This window comes from Anolis sagrei, chromosome 3, assembly GCF_037176765.1.
Source record: "Anolis sagrei isolate rAnoSag1 chromosome 3, rAnoSag1.mat, whole genome shotgun sequence".
NCBI lineage: Eukaryota > Metazoa > Chordata > Lepidosauria > Squamata > Dactyloidae > Anolis > Anolis sagrei.
In genome coordinates this window covers 200379874-200407570 of record NC_090023.1, presented here as the reverse complement: position 1 = coordinate 200407570, position 27697 = coordinate 200379874, and the positions used below count along the sequence as shown (strand labels likewise).

The 27697-nt window shown below is 37.1% G+C and overlaps 1 protein-coding gene across 1 annotated transcript in view; it reads right to left on the bottom strand.

Annotated features, from left to right (window-relative positions):
- Positions 1-27697, bottom strand: part of ATE1 (arginyltransferase 1) — a 115826-nt gene that overhangs the window by 38728 nt on the left and 49401 nt on the right. The window contains exons 9-10 of the mRNA XM_060768554.2: positions 22927-23108; positions 17597-17696 (exon numbers count right to left, since the gene is read on the bottom strand). Of these exons, the coding sequence (XP_060624537.2) occupies positions 17597-17696; positions 22927-23108 (282 nt within the window). The remainder of the gene's footprint in view (positions 1-17596; positions 17697-22926; positions 23109-27697) is intronic.

Genomic DNA, 27697 nt, shown 5'->3' with positions numbered 1-27697 from the left:
AAAATATTTTTAAAAGTGTTTGGTATGTACCAGGCTACTCAGATTTCCACCACAATAAAATGTATTTATTTTATTTAAAACATGTGTATCCCATCCTTCTCAACCCCCGAGGGGGGGGGGGGGCTCAGGGCAGCTTACAACTGCAACAATTTGATGCCAACACATACAAAACACAATACAACATGACATTACAGAGTAGGTTAAAACATTAGGTTAAAATCCATTTAAAACATTATTATCAACTATATTGTCATATCCGAGTCTGATTCAGCAACCAACGACCTCGTCGAAAGCCTGTCAATAGTCAGTTCTCAAAACATTGCAATGTTTTGAGAACTGCATTACAAGCCTGTTACCTGAATGCCTGCTCCCAAAACCATGATTTGAGCTTCTTCCTAAAGGAAAGGAGGGATGGAGCTGACCTAATTTTGCTGGGGAGTGTGTTCCACAGGTAGGGGGCCACCACAGAAAAAGCCCTCTCTCATCCCTGCCAAACGCATTTGCGAAGAAGGCGGGATCGAGGGCAGGGCCTCCCCGGATGATCTTAAACTCTGAACGGGACATAGAGAGAGGTTTTAAGGGAAAAAATCCCTATTCCACCTAACAAGGGCAAATATTGTTAGTTGAGAGTATTTGTATTTTAACCCTGTTTCACTACAAATGTATTTTCCTTAATACTAACACTGAATTTCTAGCTTAATTAAGATCAAAATATCCCACTGGTTAGTAAAATAAGATGTCACTGCTTTTTCTTACTTAAAATAGTTTGGCATACAGTCCAATTTAAAACCTCACCATGGATCCACTACGTTTCATGTCAGCATAAAATAATTGAGAGGAAAACACTGAGATATGAAGGAAGTCAATTCTGGTCCAAAACTTTATGATTTCATATTTTACTCATAACCGGATCAGAAGACAAGTACAGCCCTCTAAGGATTAATGTGTTCCTAACACAAGTGGAAACCTAGTAGAATGGTCTCTCATATTCTGAATTAGTCTTGAGTACCAGAAAGCTTTTAATGCAATCCCAAGTGCAACACATTATGGCAATGCAAGCCAGCACACAGATAAAGTTGGCAACATGTAAGTGGAAGAAATATGTCTAGGTCACCCTTAAAAACAGATGGTTCAATCCAGGTTGTATAGTATTCCTCTGCTGTAGAAAAACCTAACCTTAAGTATTGCTCAAAAATGATGGCAATTGCACAACTGACTTCTCAGGCTTACAAAACAAAGATGGCAGTTGGCCAGTTTCGCCAATATTACAAGTTATGCCACAATAAAATAAAACAAACTCTCTGAAAAGCCTTTTGGCTTTCATCATCAAACCCGTCTCACAAACAAAAAATGTTTAATAAAAGCTGGCTCTTTTATCTGGCACGATATTTAGTACAACATTGTAAAACTCTATTAGACCCTAGATACTGTTATGGTGAAGAAGGCGCCACGCAAAAGTCTACCTGATTGTAATTAGACTAGACTTGGGCTCATGTAGGAGCCACTGGAGTTATTAGTACTTACAAAAGCAAGTTGTGTGGCTCTCAAACAGCTCAATAGTTACTTTAGTAAATTATGAAATAAAGCCTATGACAAGTTTAATGCTCTCGTTCAGATATTTTATCAGAAATATAAGCATGGAGGTAAAATATCCCTTAAATGTATTCTAACTCCTTTAACTAGTTAATTTAATATTAACAGAGGTTATAGGTAGTTTGGATTTCAGCGTCTAGAAGCCCCAACAAGGTAAGGAACACTGGGACTTGGAGGACCAAAGTTTGGGAACCACTGGTTTGGACTATTAGTAAGCAAAGGGATCTTCTAGCATATTAGCGACTGAATGAACAAAAACTAAGACTACTTCCTTAGATGCATGGGGTGATTTCAGCTAAAGAAGTAGACTAACTTTACAAAAGCTGATGCTACCAACTTCATATCTCAGTTTCAAAAGTGGTACGAGATCCCTTTGCGTCTAAATGAAATTGTCCTTAATTTAACATCTGCAGACAACTCAATTGAAAGCAAAATCCTGAAATCCACAAGAACACGTTTTTGTATCTGACCAGCTGGCATCTCATTTTTCTTCTTGAGTCACTGCATCATCTTTGATGCTTGAGTATGATCTCTTTAACTTTGAACTTCTTTCATATACGCTGAGAGTTAACCAGACATACAGTCAAAGCCTTAGTTCCTTCTGTAAGCATTAAGGATGGGCACTGAATATAAAGCCAATTATGTCATTCGAATCAATATCAAAAACTGACAAAGATGAACAACAAATGAATTGCTACAACATAAAAACTCAGGGAATTCTTTAGCAAACCAACACAGTGTGGTGAGTGCCAGCTGTAACTCAAACCTAATATGCACTATCTACGAAACTGCTGTATTAATTAGAAGAAAAGTCTACAAACTACAACACAGTTGCTACATCAGGGCATTTGCAATGCTTTTTTTTTTTTTTTTTTTTTTTGCAAAACATATGAGTTGTAATGGGTCAAGAAAACAGTGAGGGTTCCAAAAAAAGTAAATTATATTTATGTAATCCCAATGCGACAATGATAAAGAAAAGCCGTCTGCATGCTTTAGCAACTCTTGAGTCATTACATTAGCTGTCCTCTAGTTTTGATATAATTCATGGAAATCATCTTCGTATTCTGCTGTGATTAGCAACTGCAGAACTGTACAAGGACAAGGATTAGGCATGATAAAACTCTCCCCAGTGTCTCATTCAAGAACGGTTTGTCTTGGGCTTGTTATGGGAATCTGGAATTAATCTTTTTGGCAGCTCTCTTTGACAGCAGTAGTCAAATTACCCCTAATAACTCAGATGCCATTAGCCCCCTTTTTTTCTTCCTCAATTGGCCTGAAATTTGAACCTTTAAGCACACACAGATTATCCAGAAAAAAATGGGGGTGAGAGGTTAATATATTTCTTTTATTGTTTATGTGTTAGATTATCAACAAGTGAGTCCACGACATGGGAGTGTGGAGAAGAGCAAACCACAGACCACTTACTACAATGCAGTCTGAGGCCTGACATATGCATAGTGGAGGACCTTCTTACAGCCACACCAGAGGAACTCAAAGTGGCCAGCTTCTGGCCAAAGGAAATTTTAGTACAATGCCAAGCTTTTCACGTTGTTTATGGTTTTTGCATCCAATATAATTGTATTCTCAATTTGCTTCTGACACAATAAATAAATCAACAAATGAACATTATATATTTTATATAAAATATATTAAAACACATTTCAACAAATATAGACACAAATAAATGGAAAGGAAGAAGGTTCATGTTCTTTCTAATGTTTGTGTGTTACACTCTTAAAAAATTAACACAATACGAATTATAAAAATGTATTCCACACATTACTTAATGACAAAGAAAATATAAGCAGTTGAATAACTAACTAACATCAAATTTAAAAGTAAATAAAGGACTAGGGAAAAATGGCATTGAATGTATCTGGAGAAGATTTTTTAGAAAAAGTATTGGAAAAAAGATGGGAATTTACCTCTGCATGAAGAACTGAACTTTTGGTGAGATTTTAGAAGAGATGGCTCTGGAAAAGGGGATCACGGGGATGAGAGAGAATAAAGGAGGGGGGATGTATAGAACTTATGTTTTTATATTTATGTCTATATCAGTGGTTCTCAACCTGTGGGTCCCCAGATGTTTTCGCCTTCAACTCCCAGAAAACCTAACAGCTGGTAAACTGGCTACGATTTCTGGGAGTTGTAGGCCAAAACAGCTGAGGATCCACAGGTTGAGAACCACTGGTCTATATAATTGGTGGCGCAGTGGGTTAAACCACTGAGCTGCTGAACTTGCTGACCAAAAGGTTGCCAATTCAAATCTGGGGAGCATGGTAAGCTCCCACTGTTAGGCCCAGCTTCTGCGAACCTAGCAGTTCTAACGGTGCTTCATGTAGTCATGTTGGTCACATGACGTTGGAGGTGTCTACAGACAATGCCAGCTCTTTGGCTTAGAAATAGAGATGAACACCACATTCTAGAGTTGGACATGAGTAGACTTAATGTCAGGGGAAACCTTTACCTTTACCTATATAATTGTGTGTGTGTGTGTGTGTGTATGAAAGCATAAGCAGTCTAACCTAAACATATTTGTATACAAAAATTGTGAATCCATGTGCATTTCCCCAAACTCTTGAAGAGTTATATGTATATATTGAAATATCACCATAGAAGATGGTCAAGTTATTTTCAAATCAAACTTTATAGTCACCTTCCTATAAAAATTTACCATCTTAAACTTAGCTTCAGTTCAAGGTCCACTGCAGACAAACTGAAAAATCTTAATAGAATGAACATTTTGTCTTATATTTTACCAAACTGGCAGGTCTGTAATGAAAACTGAACAGAGTCATGTCAATGAGGACCATATGATGTCACTTCAGTTTTGGGGGATGGAAATGGAAAGTGTGCTCCCGGTGCACTACTTTCTAGATAGTTTGATCCCCATCCCCATCAATAGCAGTCATAGCCATGGTTGTGGATGATATATATTATAGCTCTCATGGGAATCCAGAAGTGCAGAAGTCTGCTATATGCATTTAGAGGAGGTCCATTTGAAAGGTATAAGAAAATGGGGTTTCTTCCATGTTATTCTAAGATTGCGGAATGCTCATTTCACATTTATGGTAAGTTCCCATTCTTGTAACTTTCTGGACATATGTGAAAGCATAACCCTTTAAATTACCCTTTTAAATTGTTTTGATTGTTGAATTTTATGGTTTCAATTTTTCAGAATAGTTCAACTCTCCTAACAGGATAGTGAGAAGATCCTTGAATGGTTGCTATAATGTGACCTGCCATGAGTATGTAAAAAGTCCCGAGATATCTATATACAGAAGAGGGAAATAAACCCTTCTCTCTTTTCTCCATGGGTATGTAAAAGAGAGCTTTGCTTTTATCCTTGCAAGTTGCCTTTCACTCCTGTAACATGTAGCCAATAGACTTTCACAATGTGCTCTGTCATCAGTAGCTACTGCATTTGTGATTCTGCCGCTTCCAAATACAAGTGGAGAGTGTGACTCACAAGATACATTTCACAGTCATACAATGGCATAAGTGATAAGCAACTTAAGTTCATGAAAGCTATCACTGAAAGGTATCCATGGTATTAGCAGGTAGCATCCCTTGTAACATCAAAGTGGTCTTTGAAATAATAATTCTGAAACTTAAAGTACAAGGTGTAAAGGTTTACAGGATTAAGAATCTCTCAGATATATTGTTGGCACTCACTGGAACAGCTTCAATCAGTCACTAAATGTATATCAACTGATAAAGAGTTTCTTAGCTTGCAGCAACTGGCAGGGAAATCTTTAAATGCTCAAATAATGCACAGCATACTCAACAAGTGTCCAGACTTGGCGGGGAATGTCCCAGTTAGATTAATTTCTTATATTCCCAATTAATCAGCTGTTTTTACAGTGCCCCACTATCTCTCTACTTCTTAGACTTTTCCGGATTGTCCTCAGCTTCCTTCAGTTGCGGCAAAGGGACAAAAGTAGAGTTCAAAGTAGAGTTCAAGGAACAAAAGTAGAGAAAGGGGTGGAACTTCTCGGAGAAAGATTTCTAAAGGATTGTTTTTTCGAAAAAGAAACTTCACAATTGTATTATAAATGTTTCATCTTTTGTTATGGGTGAAATATAGCACAATGGTATTATTTCTTTCCCTCCCTCCCGCTTGTCCTTCCCTGCTGACTTCCCATTCCCAAGAAATAATTTTAATTGTATTGTGCTTTTATCTCTTTTATGATGTTAAAATGTGTTTTGAACTCCTTTAACTTAGAGTTCTTAAAACAATTGTTGGTTAATTGTTGTTTAATTTTTGTACAAATAGTTTTTAGCTGTACTGTATTTTAATTTGCTGCAAAGCAACTTGAGTCCTGTCCTGGGAGAAAGGCAGATATAAATAAAATAAAATAAAATAAAATAAAATAGCACATCTGGTATTGATATAGTTTACACTGCAACCCTACTTATGTTTAAACAAGTTCTGTTTTATATATCTTATGTTTAAATGTGATTTGATCAAATAAAGTAATGGAGAAGTACCTCTGTAGAATGTGAAGACATATGCACTGCCCTAGTTAACTGTGGCAATTGTTCCATCTATTTGTACCATCTATGGCGACACAATCTAGACCAGTAGTTCTCAACCTGTGGGCCCCCAGATGTTTTGGCTTACAACTTCCAGAAATCTCAGCCAGTTTACTAGCTGTTAGGATTTCTGGGAATTGAAGGCCCAAACATCTAGAGATCCACAGGCTGAGAACCACTGATTTAGACAATTCAGATGCTGAAATTGTATCTTACCAACCAATAATATTCAAACTGGTGTTCAATTGGCCAGTGCCAGTCCATGAGCCATCTACTGTTGGTCCAGGAAAGCATTTGTAGAGATTAGTCACAAATATTGAACTTTAATATGGCACTATGTTTTAATCTGTTTTAATTGTATTTATATGTTTTATATGTTTTTATTGCTCCATGTTTTTATTTGTTTATTTGTATTTGCAATGCGGCATTGAATTTTGGCATAGATGTAAGTCTATCTGAGTCCCCTTTGGAGTGAGAAGAGTGGGGTAGAAATATAGTAAATAAATAAATATATTTTTTTAAAGAAATGGAAAAAGAAAAATGCTAGTCCCACACATGAAATAGTTTTAAAAGCACTACAATACACAACAGAGGTTTATTTATAAACCATGGGTAAATCTTGAAGACTGCTTATTTCTAAATTTATCATACTTCACATGTAATCTCTCCCCCTTTATGTTACTTTTAACCCCCTCCCCCAAAGTTTATAATATTTAAAAAAACTATTTAGAATTATGCCTGTGGCCCTTGTGAGAGTACAGACCAATTTTGTAATATGTTTCTTCCCCTTGGGAAGTTTCAGGCACAATATGTCCCACAATGAATTTAATTGGAAAGTCTCCTCTCCCTTGTTAAAAAGCGAACACGCATATGAGATCTTTTAACCTTGGCAAAAATGCTATAGGACAGTGATCACAGAAGCTCAAATTCTCCACACTTACACTCCCTTGTAGACTAGAACTCGGTGATATTTGGCCATCATCAGTCATTAACACAATAAAGTCTACTGACGGTGCCCTACTACTCCAACCATTAATGTATATACATAAGCATCATGGTAATAAAGCTTTGTTATTCATCATACCACACTGTCAGATGTTAGATATGTACACAATAATGTCCGTAGTTCATCTCAACAATTTTTTTCCTAGTGTGCCAGAAACAGGTACCATATTTGTGCCCATCTTTCCTTTTATGAAACTCTTCAGGGATTAGCATCTTTCTCCACTCTTAGTAGCTCTGATATAAGCCACCATTTTTCCGCTGACTGATAACTGATGTGGGGTAGCAGAAGCACACATGAAATCAAAGGACGAAGTTAATTGGGTTTTTGCATAGAACATGTCTTCTTTCCTGCTATACTGTGATTGATCAGCTATAATTATTTGGACTTTTTCTCAGTTACTGTGAAATGTTTATAAAGTAACAAATGTCCCTTCCCTTTTTTACATCAGAAGAATCAATGTATAGGTTCCTCATTAACACAGATTGATCCTATGTAAATGCTTGTCAGATGGAAGCACAATCAATGGTATCTTCCAAAGCTGATCTATATTAGGTAGCATATATTCTTATCTGCCCTTAGTGAGGTTCTTTCATGATCTTTAGAAATGAATTCCTCACCTCATCTCTTAGTTAAGGGACCAAAGTTCCTTGATTTATGCTTGTCAATCTGTTGCTAGAGTGCCTTTGAGTATACTATTTTGGTCTCCTGAGATCAAAGAATACCATCTTTGAGTATACTATTTTGGTCTCCTGAGATCAAAGAATACCATCTCTATAAGCAGATCTGCATTCCCCATAGGAATCACATTAAGCTTTGGCTTTCAGAAAAATGATAAAACAGGCTTATCTTGTTTATTTGTTACGTAGTAGTAGTTTATACAGTATACACACTCCTTTTGGATGATCAACACATCACAGACATCTCCAGTCTAAGCATATTCTCTTAAAATAAACACTGTACCATCTAAGCATACCTTTTTCTATAGATATCACAGCTTCTACTATGTGAATTATCTATTAAAAGAATCAGTCTCAACTTCACATCAATTTCACATAATGGTTCACATCATCTGCCTGCATCATTTCTCATTGTCAGCCTCAATTTCACATCCACTTCACATAATGGTCCAGATCATCTGCCCGTACCCTCCCTTTATCAGTAGGAACTTTTCGTCCCAAACCCACCATGTACAAGGCTAGTGCTGACACCAATGAGGCAAGGGGGGTCCGGCAAGGTTCCGGCTTATCAATGCTATCTGTATCTAGCAGGGCGGGTTACAGGGTGCTCACACTATAGTTCTAATAAGTATTGCTTTAGTTCAGCCTTTTCACATTTGGCATGGCTAACTATTTTACATACAATATCAGCATGTTTTATTCTAACATACTTTCTGGATATTGGCTACAACGAACAACTAAAGAAAGGTACTCATTCAAGAGAATCTGTATCATAAGCCTTTATCATCATAGCTCCATTAATTTTTTACTAAATTGCCAATTGCCATCTGAAGTAAGTTAAAATAGGATGATGCTTACTACACATTCCATCAGGAAGACAGAAAGCGCCAACACTTTGTGTGTGGGACTGGCAAGTGATGTGCAATCTTTTCAGTGTAATAGTGGCAGACTCACAAGAGAATGTGGCTAAACAACATCCTGTTGGGCTTTTGCTCTGCTGTGGTTTTCCATTTCTGCTTAGGCAGCGAAGCCAAGTTTACTGAAAAAGGTTAACTAAATTCCACAGTCAGGGAACTGTGAAAAAGGCAGAGCTCAGGGGATTTAGGCTGCCAAAGCTTGACTTTGCGGATGTGGAGATGCCGGCTACTACTGTACAAACTTTCAGTGCTGCTGAGAAGTTGCTGAGTCCCCCAAAAACCCAACCACATAAGCTGGTTCTCAAGCACTGCACAATAAAAAACACCTTCTGCTTGAGACCACAGCCCGTCAGAAGCATTTAGCATAATGATTAATCATAGATGAATTAGCCTTTTGTTTCATTTTTGACATTTTGGAATCCTTTCTACTGTTCTCTCCAAGTGATATCAAGCCATGTTATTAGAACAAAATGGAGTGACCAATTGAAATAATTACATTCCCTGTGGCTTTTATACAAATCTGGATAAAGCATCTATTAAAACGCTTTGCTCAAGTATAAGGGAACATTTTCTAAAACATACTGAGACATAATATTTTTAGGAACTGTTAGTTCTACTGTACACTTCAAAGTAGACCGTTTTGGGGGGATAACACTGCAAACTCAATGGAAACATTTTCAGAAGGTGGAAAGCTGGCCAAAATAAAGTGACATTGTGAGCTTAAATTGAAGCTAATTTGCATGAAAATGTACATGCCAAGAGATCCTGGGAAATGCCACAGGGCAAGGAAGCTTAGTTTAAAAAACAAAATGAGTATCTTTAGACAACTTATATAAAGCTTAAGGTTAATGAAGGACAAAACAAAAAAAGTGGCAAATACTGTTCACATACAACAATATGTACCCAACCAAAGGAATATAAAGTAGGATCTGTCTGATAGCACCTTTTAAAGCAAAAGGAGACAACAATATTGGAGGGAAAGGCATGGGAACATAGTCTGGGCTTTAGTTCACTCTACTGTATAATTTGTGTTTTTAACAAAATACTATCACAGAGCTCATCCAAGCCACAGCAAAAGAAGAAAGAGGAAACAAAGTGCTTACTGTGCAAGAAGTAGCACACCACACCACCCCTGACACATTTCATGCTCTGATCCCACTTGGTTGCAAGTGTGCTATGCTGACTCTGAGACTACATGGGTGGGATTGATCAGATCAGTCCTTCCCACTGAGGAGAACTCTAGTTATATTTCAATTGAATGTGAACTCAAATGACCAACAGATTTACATAGTTCAAGTATCATAACACTAAGTGTGTAGGAGTATCCTTAAGTCCATGAAAGCCTATGCCGTGTAACGCTTGCTGGCCTTCAAGGTGCCACAGAACTGCGTATTGTTTTTGCTGCTATAGAGTAAGAGAGCAACCCACAAAAATAGTGAGGATGATGGAATCCTTCTAGCTATGAAATTACAAACTACATATAGTAAGGAGATATTCCTCACCTCCAGTTTGAGGATTCATCCTTAGATGCAAGCTAAATATCATCCCAAGAACAATGTTGAAGTCTCAGATAAGTCTTTCCAGTCTCAAATGAAAATAGACTGTTTAACTTCTCGACAGACTTGTTCACATAGTATAACAAGCATTTGTTTGTCATCCAACTAATCAAACAAAGTGATCCCAACATAGGGTTCTTGTAGGTTTTTCGGGTTGTATGGCCATGTTCTAGAAGGATTTTCTCCTGACGTTTCGCCTGCATCTATGGCAGGCATCCTCAGAGTTAGAGGGGTCTGTTGGAAACTAGGAAAGTTGGGTTTATATATCTGTTGAAAGCCCATGGTGGGAGAAAGTACTCTTGTCTGTTGGAGCTAGGTCTGAATATTTCAACTGGCCACCTTGATTAGCATTTGATGGCCTGACAGGGGTTTTGTGTGTGTGTGTGTGTGTGTGTGTGTGTGTGTGGCTTGTTACTGCCTGGGGGAATCCTTTGTTGAGAGGTGATTAGCTGTCCCTGATTGTTTCTTGTCTGGAGTTCCCCTGTGTTTGAGTGTTGTTCCTTTATTTAATATTATAATTTTACAGGTTTTTTTTAATACTGGTCAACACATGCTTGTGGATTTCAATGGCTTTTCTGTGTAGCCTGACATGGTAGTTGTTAGAGTGGTCCAGCACTAGTTTCCAACAGACCTCACAACTTCTGAGGATGCCTGCCATAGATGAGAATACCATAGGAGAGAATACTTCTAGAACATAGCCATACAGCCCAAAAAAAACCTACAACAACCCAGTGAGTCTGGCCATGAAAGCCTTTGACAACACATCCCAACATATTTTGCTGCCTTCAGCAGAAGGCAAAATACCCCCAGTCCTTTCACTGCTGTGTTCCATTTACAGCTGAATTTTATTTCAAGAATGATATGGTGACAGCTAAGGAAAACTGTAATTTTAGGGTGCTGGGCAGATTTTGTGAAAGTCATAGCTCTGTGCTCAGATGGGAATATCCAGGGGAATTAATAGGACTCAGAGGGGAGATAAGTGATTGCTATCTGTCAGCAACTGCTGTGTGATATGTATTGCCAACACTGTGCTACAAAATTTTAGCATTCCAAAAATCTGTTATTAGAAAACTTCCTAGAATTTCTGTAGTTTTAATAATAATTATAATTTCCCCAGCCAAATAGAATGTACTTATTTAAGAAGATATCATAATGTATCACTACAAAGATTCCATCCTTGAGCCAGATTCAGAACCACCTCCCTGTGCTTTAGGTACAAGTTAAAGGTTGCTGACGGTTGAGGGAAATAATTTATGGATATCACAGCTACTGACTAGACATCAAGAGTTTAGATAGATAAATAGTATGGTCTGGGTTAAGGCAACATTCTGTGGTATATAGAATTAAGCTGAAGCGCCTTACAGTCAGCTACTGAGTTATACGTTTCAGTTCTTTTCCAACATTTCTTGTAGTTCCAGCATAATTTAGCTTAGGAAGGCTGTATTTCATACAAACATTTGCCAAAAGCTGGATCAGCACATCTCCACAACAATTATGGAAAGAATATCACATTTCTAGATGGAAAAGCCAGGTAACCACTAAAAATGAGTTTTGTTAGGACAATATTCTGTTTTGCTCAGCAGATGGTAGCATATTTTGAGTCATTATTGTACTTTAGTAACTGATGAGAAGGCTCACTTTGGACTGGAAGGAAGTGATCCTAGCCAAACCAAGGAAAAGAGGTTTACACAACTTTAGGACAAAAGTACAAGAAAGATGGAACGTATGTGAGAGAGTCTCTCTATTTTCATTCATATTAATGGATCCAATTACTTCAAATGTGGCAGATCTGGGGCGTTAATCTCTTAACTGACAAACAAACATGAAATAACATAGTAAGCAGTGGCTTAAAAGCTGTGTGTGGGAGGTCAGGATCAGGTTGTATAGAGGAGATCAGTGAGCATACATAGTTCACATGTTAGATGAGCAGGGTTCCAAAGAAGAATCTGCATTTCATGTAGACTTATATAAAGCAGTATCTCAGACTTCTTTTGATATGCAGTCAATCAATATCTATGGATCTGGGCTGGAAAAACCAAGTTGGGGATGATACACATAAAAGTCCTCTAAGGAAACTTTCTATTTTGATCTAATAAATATTCTTAAGTACAAGCCAGCATGGTGAAGCAATCTGGAGACCAGAGCTCAAATCCCCGCTGGCCATGAAAACCACGAGGTGACCATGAGTCATTTACACTCTTTCCACCTTGGAAAAAAATGAATGCAAACCATCTGAACAAATCTTGCCAAGAAAAACTTGTGATTGAGTTGTCTTAGGTAAAGGTAAAGTCCAGTTGTCCAGCGTTGTCCGTAAACACCTCCAAAGTCATGTGGCCGGCATGATTGCATGGAGTGCTGTTACTTCCTGCCAGAGCACTACCTATTGATCTGCTCACATTTGCATATTTACGAACTGCTAGATTGGCAGAAGCTGGGACTGACAGCAGATGTTCACGCCGCTCCCTGACGTGAGCTTCGGTCAACAAGTTTAGCAGCTCAGCGGTTTAACACACTGTGCCACCAGGGCTCCTGAGTTGTCTTAAGATCACCATAATTTGTTGTTTATTTATTTGTTTGTTGGTTTATTTATCACACTTGTACCCCACCTTTTCACCCTGAAAGGGACTCAGGGTGGCCTTACAATGGCAACAATTCAATGCTGCATATCCATATACATATGGATAAATAAACAAATGCATTAAAATCCAAACCATAAGGCAGAAATAACTTCAAGGAACACAGCAAAACCAGGTATTTTTTGTGTTGATGATCTCCGCAACAATTTATGCTCTCTTTCTGGACAGTACTGAACAAATTATTTATGGCTTGAAAAAAAACCCCACCCCTCAGTGTAAAAGTCTGAGAAAAACTGGAATTTCTCCCTTCTGCAAAACATTCCTCTTTAACAATGTAAAAAGTGCAGGTCACATCATTCAACATAACTGAATCTTCTCTGGCCAGTTTACTTGACCAGAGAAGATGACCGGCTTGATGGAAAGAACTCCAGCTCTGGTTATTAACCTGACAAGAAACAGACTCTCCGTATTTAACAACTGATTGCTGCTGAACTACATGATCACCTTTGGACAGAAGATTGTGATGACTATACAACAGCTGACCCTAGGTTTTCAAGGACTAATTTCCCAATTTACAAAGCTAATTAAACATAACAGAACATATTGCGAATTTATATATAGAAACCAATTAAAAAGAAAAACCCTTGAAGTTCTTAATCACCTTTCAAATCTAAGGTCTTGTGGGCTTACTTGAAACAGACCGCTATGCCAACTGTTACGAAGCTTGAAAATGCAAAGACAGGACTATCTAACTCTGCTGTCAACTGCATGAGAAGGATATTCTAATAAATGTGTTAGGAATGCTTGTTCCTAAAAACTGGATTTTATTATGAAGACTTGCTTGATTTGAAGGAAACAATGGACAAGAGTATATTCGATAAGAGTCATGCGAAGTGAAGCTGCTGCCTAAGCAGTGCTGCTGAAGCTATGTACTGGTTATTTTTATACCTATGTGTCATATTTGTGCCATTGGGTGCATGTAGTTCTTTCTTTCCTGCAAATTCATATAAGAACAGCAGTTGATGGTTCACAAATGAGTACCAATCCATGGACCACCACTTTGAGTCACACTGGCCTAAAGCATGAAATCCGGATACATATACATATTTTAGATGTAGTCATAACAACCTACTAACGTGGCTCTTCTATACCTCCCTTAGACTAGTACTGTACTGTATATACTCAAATATAAACCTAGTTTTTCAACCTTTTTTTAGACTGAACCCCCCCCCCCCCCCAGCTTATACTCGGGTGAGGGTCCTGGCGGGAAGGCATGGGACTGAAAGGGCTTCTTTTAGCCCCACGCCTTCCTGTCAGGACCCTCACCTCTCTGCACAGCAACCCAGGTCTCCTTCCTCTCTGGCGCAGCGTGCGGCTTCCTCTCATCTTCTCTCGACGCAGCACACACCTTCCTGTCCTCCTCTCTCAGCACCAGTCTTTCCCACTTTTCCTTATTCACATACACACAGCATTTTCCCCAAAATGAATAGTTAAAATAAACTGTAGTGATTATTGGAAGGACATGTAAGCACATTTACACTGAAGAACATTAGAATAATGATTTAATCAGAGTTGGACAGTCTTATCTTAAATTACAGTTTTATCTAAACATTCAAAAACATTTAATCTACTGATGCCTCAATTAATGTAATTTTATTGGTATCTATTTTTATTTTGAAATTTACTAGTAGCTGCTGCATTTCCCACCCTCGGCTTATACTTGAGTCAATACATTTTCCTAGTTTTTTGTGGTAAAATTAGGCTCCTCGGCTTATTTTCGTGTTGGTTTATACTCAAGTATATATGGCAAATTCATACACTTATGTGACAGATAATACTATTCAAATCCAAACATTCTGTTTTTCTCCAGGATTCTTATCAAGGATTCACGGTTTATTTTCTGACTAGTTAACATCTAAAATTTCCCAATGGAATTAAAAATGTTTGTAACAACTCCAATGAACTGATTTCATATAGATAGCACAAATCAGAGCATGCGTGGAGTGTTTTTCCAACACCAGGATTCTTCTCGTTACTCTTTCACCATTATCCTTTTACAACACATGTCAATTTTATGACCCACCTAATCATCACTTTTAAGTCAATGAGTGCAACAGCACCCACAAGCTGTCACTGAAAGAAGATTTATTCCTTTTATAGAACTATGTATTTATATACAGTGCCTTCTACACCAGTCTTTCTCAATATTTTTGCCCTGAAGGAACACTTGAAATAACTAAGTTATCTCAGGTCTGGGATAAAAATCATTAGGTCTATAGTTCAAATAATATGTTTTTTGTTCCAATTAAGATCTCTTGCAACATCCTCGTGACTTCTTTTGGAATCCTGGGGGATTCAAGAAGGCATGAAAATCCCCGCTTACAATCTAAAATAGAAATAGAGGTAGGAAAATTGGAAACACAAGCAGTAGGGAACTTAGTTACAACAAAGTGTAGGGGGGAAAGGGTAAGGTAGACTTCCAGAGACATTATTGATTGGAGTTTATCGATCTGATAAGATTGTTAAGAAGTTCTAAGCACAGAAACCAATCACTATCATTATACAAGTATATACCCATTGCTCAAAACTATTCTAGTCTCTAATAGCAACTTTTAATTATTCCAGAACAATAAATATAATCTGGATCCCCTTTTTTTGCACTTTGTTACTAATTAGAAACAAATGACTTAAATCACATCAGAAGGAAGATCCAATGGACTTAGAAATGGTTGACTGTTGCAATGAAATTTGTTGTATCAATGGAAGTAATGAAACGCAGTTGTAAGACAAATCTGGAGGGATAGATTGGTTGAGTTGAAGGGATGTAGACCTTTAAAAACTGAGATATATTTAAAAAATAATATTACAAAAAAACCATTTGATCCTTCTTGTTTTTTAAAGATTTGGATATCTACTCTTGGAGAAGAATTGCCTATCTAGAAGACCCAAGCAAAGTTATTGTGGGAACTAAAAGGCTAACATTATTTTAATATAAGAAGTACTCAAATTTATCAAAGTATCTCAAATGTATAACTACCTTGCCACTTAGCCACCTGGAAATAATTCTAGCAAGGGGAATGGGGAGACCTGGCTTTTGTAACTCTTCTGGCAACCTAGCTAGGGGGAACCACAATTCTCTTGCCTAGGAAACCATCCGAGCCAGTGGTTAAGACTGTTAGCGATTGAGGACTTGAAAAGTCAGGCTGGCCCCACTTGGACATGGAAGGAAGCAGGTGAAAACTTGGAAAGGAGCCTTCCATTCTGCCTTGGCCAAGCCCATAAATCTCTATTTCAAGTCCCCTCCAGCTGGCTTGCCTGCCTGGCAGCCAGCACACACTTCCCCTTCACTGGCTGCTTTTCAGGAAGTTGTGGGTTACAACTGCGATTGAGACCACTCTTTTCCCTTTTTCAAACAAGAACAAGAAAGGACAAATTAAGAATAGGGAGCATTAGAAGAAAACAGGTCGAGGTATGAGAAAAACAGGGGCCAGGAAGGAGGAGAGCAGGAGAGGACAAAACCGTTCTTAATGAAATGATCAGTGGCTTCTTTAATGGCCAATTACCATATAAAAGACTTATGTTATATGTCAAAAGTACTCATAAAACAGCACCTGCCTTTTACAAGGGCAAACATTAAAAGAGCCCTTTTAGGGTCTCTGAATTCTGTACCATGCCTTTGCATTGTATCTTTGTTATTATATTACATACAAATCCATCTACAAGCTTCCCTCGATGAAATATAAGCACGTCTGGAAATAATATGAGCATTAAAACTGCTGTTATAAGTACTTTGTAAAGAGTAGCCCACCAATTCACACTGTGATTTCGTTTTGAGTCTATAGGATTTTGGTGACAGAATATTAAACAGACCTCATGAAAAATGGAAATACAAGCCATATTTCAGAGAGAACGTAGTGTTCTTCCTTTATATAATGAACATTGCTAGTAATCAAACACTAAAAGAGAGTAATATGTTTACAGACTACTACAAATAATTTTTAGTGTTTGTTTACTAGCTATGATGTTCATTATACAAAGGAAGGAAACTATGTTTCCTCTGAAATATGGCTTGTATTTCCATTTTTCATAGAATTTAACATTCTCCAATCTAAAATTTAACATTCTCCAATCTAAAAGGAGGCTTTAAATAAATCCAATGGACACCGGCATGTTGGTTTATGTATTTTTATTTTCAGCAAGCTTAATTGCATAACCCAATGAGTAAAGGATTCTATAACACCTTGTGTATGTATTCTTAAACATTACACAATTCACAGCAATACAAAATATACTGAACGAGTTACACTCCACTTGAACAAAATTGATAAAACTTGAATCATTTCAGGAACGTCCAAATCACTGAAAGTTTTGACCAATGTTTTGCCTTTAGAGATAAACTTACAAATATCACAAGCTGCTTTGAAAGTAGCCTCCATTTCAAAAGTAGTTTGCTAAGTGACAAAGGGGCAGCTATTTGAGAAATTAAAGTTTACTATCCACACAGCATGTAGCACTATTGCTTAGTGCTGTGGATTTCAGCCAATATGCCTCTTATGCAGACACAACTGGAAAATAATCTCAGCGCTTATACCAAACTGAACAGCGGCCAGTTCCATTTTCGCCAAGCAAAAGCATGGAACAACTCAATGGGAACATAACGTCATAAGCACATGAAACGCTCAATTCAAATATCACGTTGAACTCAGACTTTCTAATAAAACAACTTCAGTCTTACCTTATATCTCATTTTAGGGCACGAATGAATATAAAATCCCATGTAGTAATAGCTTAGTTCAGGGGCCTTTTCATGAAGCTGTCTAGTGAAAGCAATTTCTCTGTAAAAAGAAGTGCAATCAATGAGAATGGATAAAAAGATAATACTGAAGATAGATGTTCACAGATGCTAGGAGCTCCTTACAATGGAGCAAAATTAAGTAATACAGAATGACCTAATTTTTGGCCTATGTTAAAGGAATAATTACATTTCAGTCTTTGAAAACGACAGTAATAACTGCAGAGACAGTTCTATATCAAAACCCCACAAAACCTCAAAGTAAGAGGACCAATTTTGCATTTTGTCCTGCCAAAAAGCTAATCTGAAATTCAAATTGCAACTAATTTAAGGCACCCTTTTAACATGTTTCCTTTTAATATTCATGTATCAATGCGCTATAGACGTCTGGTCCAGTCATTGTATTCATCCAAGCTAAGACAGTACTGCAGACTTCAGAGCATTTTAAAATCAGCAAGTTTCAAAGAGAAACATCCAATGAGTGGTGGCTATTTACATGCTAATACCTAAATGCAGCAAATGCTCTTTTCCATTTCCAGTGATTGTGTTTTCTGTACTCATTCTAGTCCACTCTATTTATTTATTTGAAAGAAAAATGGCAGTATTTCCCCTTTCTTATTCAGTCCCGAGACAGTGAGGAATGACATGTAGGTCTGCAGCTCTCCTCTTTTCAGTATTACATCAGTCATTTGGAAACAGCTGCTTTCATCCAACTTAGACATCCTCAGTGATATTTGTGAGACTAAGGGATGTGCAACTGCCAAATTTGCCCTGTTTTATAGTAATATCTCTACTAGTCCCAGCATTTCAGTTGTTTCAGCCAAGTAATTGGCACCCTTAACTGAGCAGCTGTGATATCAAAGAATAGTGGGGGAAAGAAACTCTGGTGGTCTCAACATAATACCAATGAGCACCACTGTGTTCATTGACATTTCCTGATATTCATCTTTATCTGCCCCTCCTGATTCCAATTTTTATTTTACTAAAAAGATATCACAAGACTTTGGTGCTTTTTCTCCAAAAGGTTCTTACCAATTTTTCCAAGACGAAGGAAATCATTACCGTATGTAACAAGGGTGGGTAACTTCAGAGGTCTACACACCAAACCCCACCAGGAGACATCCCAGTCCTTAAAATGACCAAAAACCATGTTTGTGTACTCAAAACTAGTTTGGGAATTGCTTATAACCTATGGATTCTATCTATGTCTTTCTTGTTCTAGATATCAATTTCCTGGCAAATCATATGACATTTTTATGACCAGGACCATGAAACCAGAAAATAAACCCTATGGTATTTTCTTGGATTTTATGTTGTGCTTGTGCTCTTTTCATGTACAATCGGACTCCACATTCAGGGGTTTAACACTTGTGGTTTTGATCTGGAAACCAATGCCCTCACTGCAGAAAAAGATGCAGATCAAGAATAGGGCTCCACATTCACCTACAGGCCCACAGGAATACTGATCCTGGAAGACTATCCTACTCAGCCAATGAGGGATCGCCTAAATATGTAAGTAAGTAAGATAACACTATGTAACACAATTTTTGTTCCTGGGTTATAAATGTCATTTCCTAATTGGTTTGATCATAACAACATGGAAACACTTTATTAAACTGCAAAAAGTTTGTTTTTGCGGGACATCTTGCCACACATTTTGCAACAGTTTTTCAACAAATAGCTCACAGAGTCATAAACAATTCAACAAAATTTGTGGCAGCCCCAAAAATAAAGTTTCTGGAGTATAGCAACTACTTTCAAAGTAAGTACCACAGAATTAAACAGGAAATAACACTTTCAAACCAGGAACAGAACATTTTTCAAATTTTGTTACATTTGCAGTGTATTTCTATGCCTGCCTCCTTAATCTGGGGCTGCGGGTGAAGATTCACTGGGTTCACTGCTCATGCGTTCCCGGATCCCAAAGACAGAGTTGCCTCACTCCAAATAAAGTTCTATTGAACTCAGGGAAAATAATTTGTGTTGTTTTTGAATTGCTTTAACAGTTTATTTTGATGTATTGATATGCCATGATTTTTATGATTTTTTACTGATTTTAATGTACACTGTATTTGTATGTTTATGTTTATTGTGGCACTGAATTATTGCCAATTTGGAAGTCATTCTGAGTCCCCTTCAAGGTTGAGATAGAGTGGGGTAAAAATACAGTAAATAAGTAAGTAAATAAATAAATAATCCAAATTTTCTGTCCCTGTATAGACACTTTCAGATGTCACAGAAAGTAATTCTAAGCAACCAATGTACACATATTTGCAAAGAAAATGTGTTATTCTGTAATAGTGAGACAAGTTATGTATGGCCTCTCAGTTATACTATGCGGCTCAAAATCTTCCACTTAAAAAACCACACATACAGAACAATAAATGTGGCTGGCTGGGCACTGTGCAGTCAATGTGAATAGCATTAGATTTTGACTTGGTTTTACCAACTCCCTTTAATCATTCCACTCACATTAGTTATCTCAAAACACATACATATTTTTGTCCAAAAAAGCAGTCTACCCCACCACTGGTGCTCTATTTATTTGTCTCTTGCTCTTCTAAAAGCATTGTCCATACAATGAAACGATACATGAGGAAGGAGCAGGCCTTTACTGACTATGTCTGTTCCATCACCATCACACTTCTTACACCACGTTTTGACTACGTCTATAAATAAGTCTACAAATTTTAGTCAAAAATCAGCTCCAAGAAACATGTCATGACTTATCCATGGGCCAATGTGAGTAGTGTAAATTAACTGATATGAAAAAGGACTAGTGCTTTCTCTTCTCCAAGGTATGACCCTTGAATTATCCACAGGTGTTAACAAAATCAATATTTTCTGACCCAAAACATGCCTTCGAATTGCATAGGTCAACTTAGATACGACTCATTACATTACCTTCAAATCTGAAGAGAAAGACCCAGCAACTCTCTTCATAAGAGACATCATTTCATAATTTATTACGTAACTATACAAAGCTTGGTTTTATAATGTTATGGTAGGGTTTTGCATTCTTGAGTTAAAGGCCACAAAAAGATTCCTTCAGAAAACACAGTATTTGTCCTTTGGTTGCATGTGTACATAATGAAATTATGACATACAGCATTATCACCTCATTTAATGCATTAAGATTCTTAGACCGGAGCAAACTATTAAAGAGATTCACCCATGTTTAAAAGATGTTTAAAATGTACTCCTTTAAGGGCTTTACATACAGGAATGATGCCACTGAGTGCTGCCAAAAATTTTTCTAAACAAAATTAATAACAGCTTGTATAGTATCAAGTTTCTTCACTGCATCTTAAGATTTCTGTTTTCCTAGCATTCTTTAAGTAGTAACTCCACATTAGAACTTCTATTCCTGAAGGGAGTTTATATTTACTGCTTCTAATGCATTCTTTAACAAGCTGACTTCTTAAATACTCCTGAATATTGCAGTTTATTGTATTTTTAAAAAAACGTACAAGCACTTCGGTTCTCCAAAACATTTCTCCAATTACCTTATTATCCATTAATAAGACATTAAAAACAAAACAATTTTCAGCAATCCTGATGAAAACAAGGTGTTCCAACTGTAGGTAAGTAAATGTGAACGTGTTTTTATGTCAACACGGTACTGGCCAGTTCTCTTTATCTATTTATTTTAAAGCAAAACCAGGCTGTATACAGCTGTACAAATAAAGTGATAGAAACTTGGAGAGGAGCTAAGTCATAGCAGTCAGGTTAGTTAGGCATTGCTGAAAATACTCCTTTCCCAGAAATACTGAGAAACTTAACAATGGCTTTTATTCACTGAATACACATAATATTACAAAATTCACTCAACAGATACTACACTTTTTTCCAAGTAGCTGGTTAGAAGTACAAACTGAGTGCATGGGTAAGCACACTTCAGTTTCCTAAAAAATGCAGGAAGCCAAAGGAAATAGAAAGGGAAACAGAAAAGCATCTTTCAAGAGAGAACTACTTAGAAAACATAAACTACAACCCAAGAAAAAGTGTTTGTTTTTGGTTATGTCTTTGTTTCTGCAGAATGGAAGTACCCGTATTTACTCGAGTCTAATGTGCCATCAAATCTAATGTGCATCTCAGTTTTCAAAACCCTGAAACCAAAAAAAGTATTTGCTGCTAAATGTAATGTGCAGCAGCAAGAGTAGTCTTTGAAATTTGGACCCCAAAAAAGTGTGAATTAATGTAGAATTCATTGATTATAAACAATTGTGTTAGAACACCAAAGCTTCCAGCAGCAGAAAAGAAAACCTTGGCAAAAAGTCTGCTCTTTGTAATTTGGCCCAAAAACAGAGCACACTACTGTTGCAGCCTGCTTAGAATTCATTCATTATAAACAATTGTGTTAGAACATCAAAGCTTCCAGCAATGAAAAAGAAAACCTTGGGTTGCCTCTATGCTGTACAGTTTTGGTTTTTTGTTGTTGTTGTTGTGTCAGGAGCGACTTGAGAAACTGCAAGTCGCTTCTGGTGTGAGAGAATTGACCGTCTGCAAGGACGTTGCCCAGGGGACGCCTGGATGATTTGATGTTTTTATCATCCTTGTGGGAGGCTTCTCTCATGTCCCCGCATGAGGAGCTAGAGTTGATAGAGGGAGCTCATCCGCCTCTCCCCGGATTCAATCTGCGACCTGTCGGTCTTCAGTCCTGCCAGCACAGCGGTTTAACCCACTGCGCCACTGGGGGCTCCAATATATGCTGTACAATGAATCCACTTTAATTGTCTTGGTTTGATGCTATAGAATCCTGGTGGTTTTAGTTTGACAAGGTTTTGAGCCTTCTCTGCCAAAGAATGCTGTTGCTTCACCAAACTACAAATACCAGGATTGTACAGCATTGAGCCCTGGCCATTTAATTAGAGATGACGTCCCTCAAAGAGGAACTCCAGGTACACCTCCTGAAGCACCTTCCACTTTTGCTTTGGCTCATGATGCAAACCTAATGCACACCCCAATTTTGGCAAGGTCATTTAGGGTGTTTCTGATGCCATGAAACAAAATATCCCCTCCCAAAAAAGTATGAGTCAGGGCTCAAGTGGATACTATGCAGAAATAAATGGAGTAAAACTGGATTAAACTGGGGGCTTCCAAGAGAGGCAATATGCCCCTTCTTTGGTTAGAAATGTGAAATTCAGGGACACTAGAAGGACAGGCAGAAATGGTCCAAGGACCATACTTTGCTCACGTCTGTTTCAAGATAACAGTTAAACTTTTATATTATTAGATAATAGATTAAGGGATATTTTGAAACATTTCCTCACCTTAGTGCAGAGTAGACTCCCAAAGAAAGAGAAGAATAATCGGGATCATAGTAGAGATACACAGAGGACACACTCTTTGGAAGGATGTCAATTACACCCACAGCAATTATCTTTCCATCAAGCCAATACTGTTGATGGAAAGAACCATAGCCACAATCAGGACCATTCGGTGGGTGTTCTGCCTGGGGAGTAAAAGTTAAGATGTAATTAAAACATTTAATCAGTTTAATTTATTTTTGCACATTATTCAAAGAAGACAGACGTAAAACTTAGAACATAGAGAATAAATGTCAAGCTGTCATAAGGCAAAGTTATCCAGGAAAACCCTTCTTATTAAATTACAAAAGTCCTTATACAAGTTCAGTCTTTCTTATCCTAAATTATTGGGACTAGAGGTTGTTCAGAATTTGATATACAATGCCTGTATTTGCATCATGAATGGAGGATGAGGAAATGGGTTTTAGTCACACATCCAGCACTCATTCGTTTTCACTGATGGAGCCCTGATAGAAGAAAAGAGAAGAGGGGGAAGACGAGGACTCCATTTACACAAGGCTCTGTTAAAACGTAATTGTCCTAAACATTTTCCAAGCTTGTAGCAAAGTAGCAAGGAAGGGAGAAGATAACCCTTCTCCTCTCCCCACTATGAGGTTTTTCATTCTCTCTTCGTACAAAGGTATCGCTCAGTGCTCACCCTTGCAGCCTATTTCTAAGGCCTCCATTGTGCCGCATACAACACTGGCAGATGCTGAACATGTGACTAGCTCACCTTTCACCAAAGATGGAAGTGAGTAGCTGATGGCAATTTTTTTCAAGTTTTAGACTTTTAAAATTCCAGATTTCCAAAACAGGGGCATTCAATTTATATTTGGCAATTGGTTTTATCTATAGTTCCACACAAATTTTCCATAGTAGCCTTTCTACACCCCACTTAAATTTGAAAGATCCAATAAGAAGCCAGACATATGGGAAAAGTATTTGCAGGACCGAACAGCATTCTTGTCAAACTGTAATGAAGTTGGTTTTCTTTGCCTTCTCTCTGATGAACCTGAGCAATCCTGAAAAAAAATGCACTTTACCAGCATAACGAACTGTTGTAATCATATAGTAAACTGCAAGGATTCTGGATGCTAAACCCAGAGTACCCAATACAATGTCAACAAACCTATAAACTGTTTTTCTTGTCTAGTACAAAGTCTGAATTAATCATAAAATGTATTGCAAAAATAATCACAAAATGATTTAATTAATAATTAATCAGTAAACGTTTTTTAAAAAATATCTGTAACAAAAATACTTCTGATCCATTTTTTTCAATGCTTGAGAAAGTACACTTCCTTCTGCCTATTTCAAATTGTTGCAATAGATGGTGATGATGGTGATATTATACAATTATTATATACAATACATACAAGGTGATACTTTCAAGTGGTCCCTAGAAGGTAAAAAATGCTTATACATGCATGTCAAGGAAACAACTCTGTTTTGTTAACAAATATATACTTGTAATTCACGTACTGCTCACTATTGTAATTGGTAAAAAGAAAAAAATGCATAATTGAGAAGTAAAAGAGACTGTCTAGGCTATTTGTCCAATCACATCTCCCCATTTAGGTCAGGTCGTGTACTGTGGTCAGTGGAAAAGGCCCTGCTCTCAGTCCCACCCCCATCACGAGAGACGAGGCCTTCTCTGTGATGCCCCCCCCCCCCCCCCCCCGTCTGTGGAACTCTTTCCCTAAAAAAAAAAAAATGGCCCCACCCTCCTCTCCTTCAAAAAAAAAAGTTTTCTAAACGCACCTATGCATTTTAGCATATAGAGAGGAGAAGGACTAGGACACTTAAAAAATTAATTCCATTGGAACGCTGATTAACTTATCTGTATTTCATTGCTGCTATGGTATATCTTTAATGAACAACCATAACTGCCATTTTTATGTATTTTAATCATTTTTAGGATATACTTTTTAATGTTAATTATGTTATTAGTATAATTATACAAAAAGTATAGGGCTCAGAAATGTAAAGCAAGCTGCAATGTGCTAAAGAATTAGATGAAATGCAAAATATACAGGGTACACTCTGTCCACAGTCCAGAATATTCTTTTTCAGCCAATTTTTAAAAAGATTCAATTGATGTGCACTGGATAGCAAAGAAAAGGAAAAAAATCCCAAAATTAAAAAAAAAACCACGCAGATTGAATCTGTGGTTTAGCTCACCACACTCTAAACCAGAGGTTCTCATACTTTTGACATTTGGAAGTAATTGAAACCCACCAGTTAAAAGTGTTATACTGAACTTATAAAATGGTGCAAGCCAAAGGTGGAGTTTGGCATTATCACATGGCAATTACAAAAAGAATTTTATAATGATAACTCGTCTCTCATTTTGGTAACCGCTACATTATTTCCCACAACAATTTCCTGGTAGAAACAGTTTGATAATTCAGTTTGCCTCAAATTTATAATGATATTTAATCCTTTTTCAGAAATATGGAAATCACTGTGGCAAAGAATTTAGATTTCCATAACTCAGTTTTACTCCAAAGGATAAAGACTGAATCTGAGGTTATCACGAAAATATGTCCCCAGTTTCTGAAAAACAGTGTACTCATATATACTCCAGTATAAGCCAACTCTAATATAAGTCAAGGCACCCAATTTTACCACAAAAACTAGGAAAATGCATTGACTCGAGTATAAGCTGAGAGTGGAAAATGCAGCAGCTACTGGTAAATTTCAAAATAAATTACATTAATTGAGGTATCAGTAGGTTAAATGTTTTTAATATTTACATAAAACTGTAATTTAAGATAAGACTGTCCAACTCTGATTAAACCATTATTCTGACCTTCTTCGATGTAAATGTACTTATGTATCCTTCCAATAATAATAGAGTAAAATAATAAATGTAATAATAGAGTAAAATAATAGAAATCTGATAATACAAATAATAATAGAGTAAAATAATGTAAATGTAATAGCAACAAAAATAATAATAAATAGAGTAAAATAATAAATGTAATAAAATAATATTAATAACAGAGTAAAATAATAAATAACCTTGAATCAAGTATAAACCGAGCGGGGCTTTTTCAGACTAAAAAGGGGCTGAAAAACTCAGCGTATACTCAGGTATATACAGTACATCTGGGCTTTTCTCAAGAACGTATTTCAGTTTACTAATCACTGAATCAAAGTCATTAGGATGAATAAGATGCACATGGATAAAAGATACTATACAATCAATTATAACACCAGCATAAACAAATTAAACATCTGACTATAATTAAATGATCTTTATTTTCAAGACATTTTTCTTCTCCTGCAATATGAATAAATGTTTGTCCCTTGGGTAGGGGATGCCAGGTCTGCATGGTCCCCCATCTGCAGCCATGCTCGCTCCTGCCTCTCTCACAAAGATTAGAGACACTGCATATATTGAGCATGTCTAGAATAGATTATATGACATCTACAGCAGTGGTTTCCAAATCTTTTCGGTCATAGAACCCTTCAGGAAGACATTTCCTCCCTGTGGAACTCTAACACTGTCCTTAAGCACAAAGTCCTTTCTTCCTTAATCTACTGCTATTGGCTAGGTGTTTTGGATAATGTAGTAGGTCTGAAAATAAAGTATTCAAATTTTGTTTTTAAAGCAGCAATACATTGAATTGCAGTAAGATTTTCTCACTCTTGCACAGGCTTTTTAAAAACCTTTTAAAAATTAAATATTTTTCACAGAATCCCATGATGTTTTGGCGGAATCCCAATAAAAATAATTAAAGAAAAAAACCAAACATTTATTCTAGAGGATACAACAGAACATCTCTCTGACCCAAGTATTATGTGAAACATGCTGTATGGAGAAACCAGGTAGGAAATGTAACTCCAGCAACATCTATCGGTAGGGGAAGGAGAACTACTTGCCTACTTCTAGATTTACCATATATATTTGAGTATAAGCTGACCCAAATACAAACCGAGGCACCTAATTTTACTACAAAAAACTGGAAAAATTTATTGACTCGAGTATAAGCCGAAGGTGAGAAATGCAGAAGCTATTAGTAAATTTCAAAATAAAAATTGATAGCAATAAAATTACATTAATTGAGGCATTAGTAGGTTAATGTTTTTGAATATTTACAAAACACTGTAAGTTAATACTGTCTAACTCTGATTAAACCATTATTCTAACCTTCTTCAATGTAAATATGCTTACATATCCTTCCAATAATAATAAAGAGAGTAAAGTAATAAATGTAATAAAAATAATAAAGAGAGTAAAATAACAAATGTAATAATAATGTTGTTGTTTATTTGTTCAGTCGCTTCCGACTCTTTGTGACCTCATGGACCAGCCCACGCCAGAGCTCCCTGTCAGCCGTAATAATAGTAGAGTAACATAACAAATTTAATAATAACAATGACCTCACAATCGTGTTAAAAAACAAAGTATGGATCGTCGATATCGCAATCCCAGGTGACAGCAGGATTGCAAAGAAACAACTGGAAAAGCTGACAAGATATGAGGATTTAAAGATCGAACTGCAAAGACTCTGGCACAAGCCAGTAAAGGTGGTCCCAGTGGTGATCGACACACGGGGAGCAGTGCCTAAAGACCTTGGCCTGCACTTAAACACAATTGGCGCTGACAAAATTACCAGCTGCAGAAGGCCACCTTACTGGGATCTGCATGCATTATTTGCCGATACATCACACAGTACTAGACACTTGGGAAGTGTCCGACATGTGATCCAGTACAATAGCCAGCAGA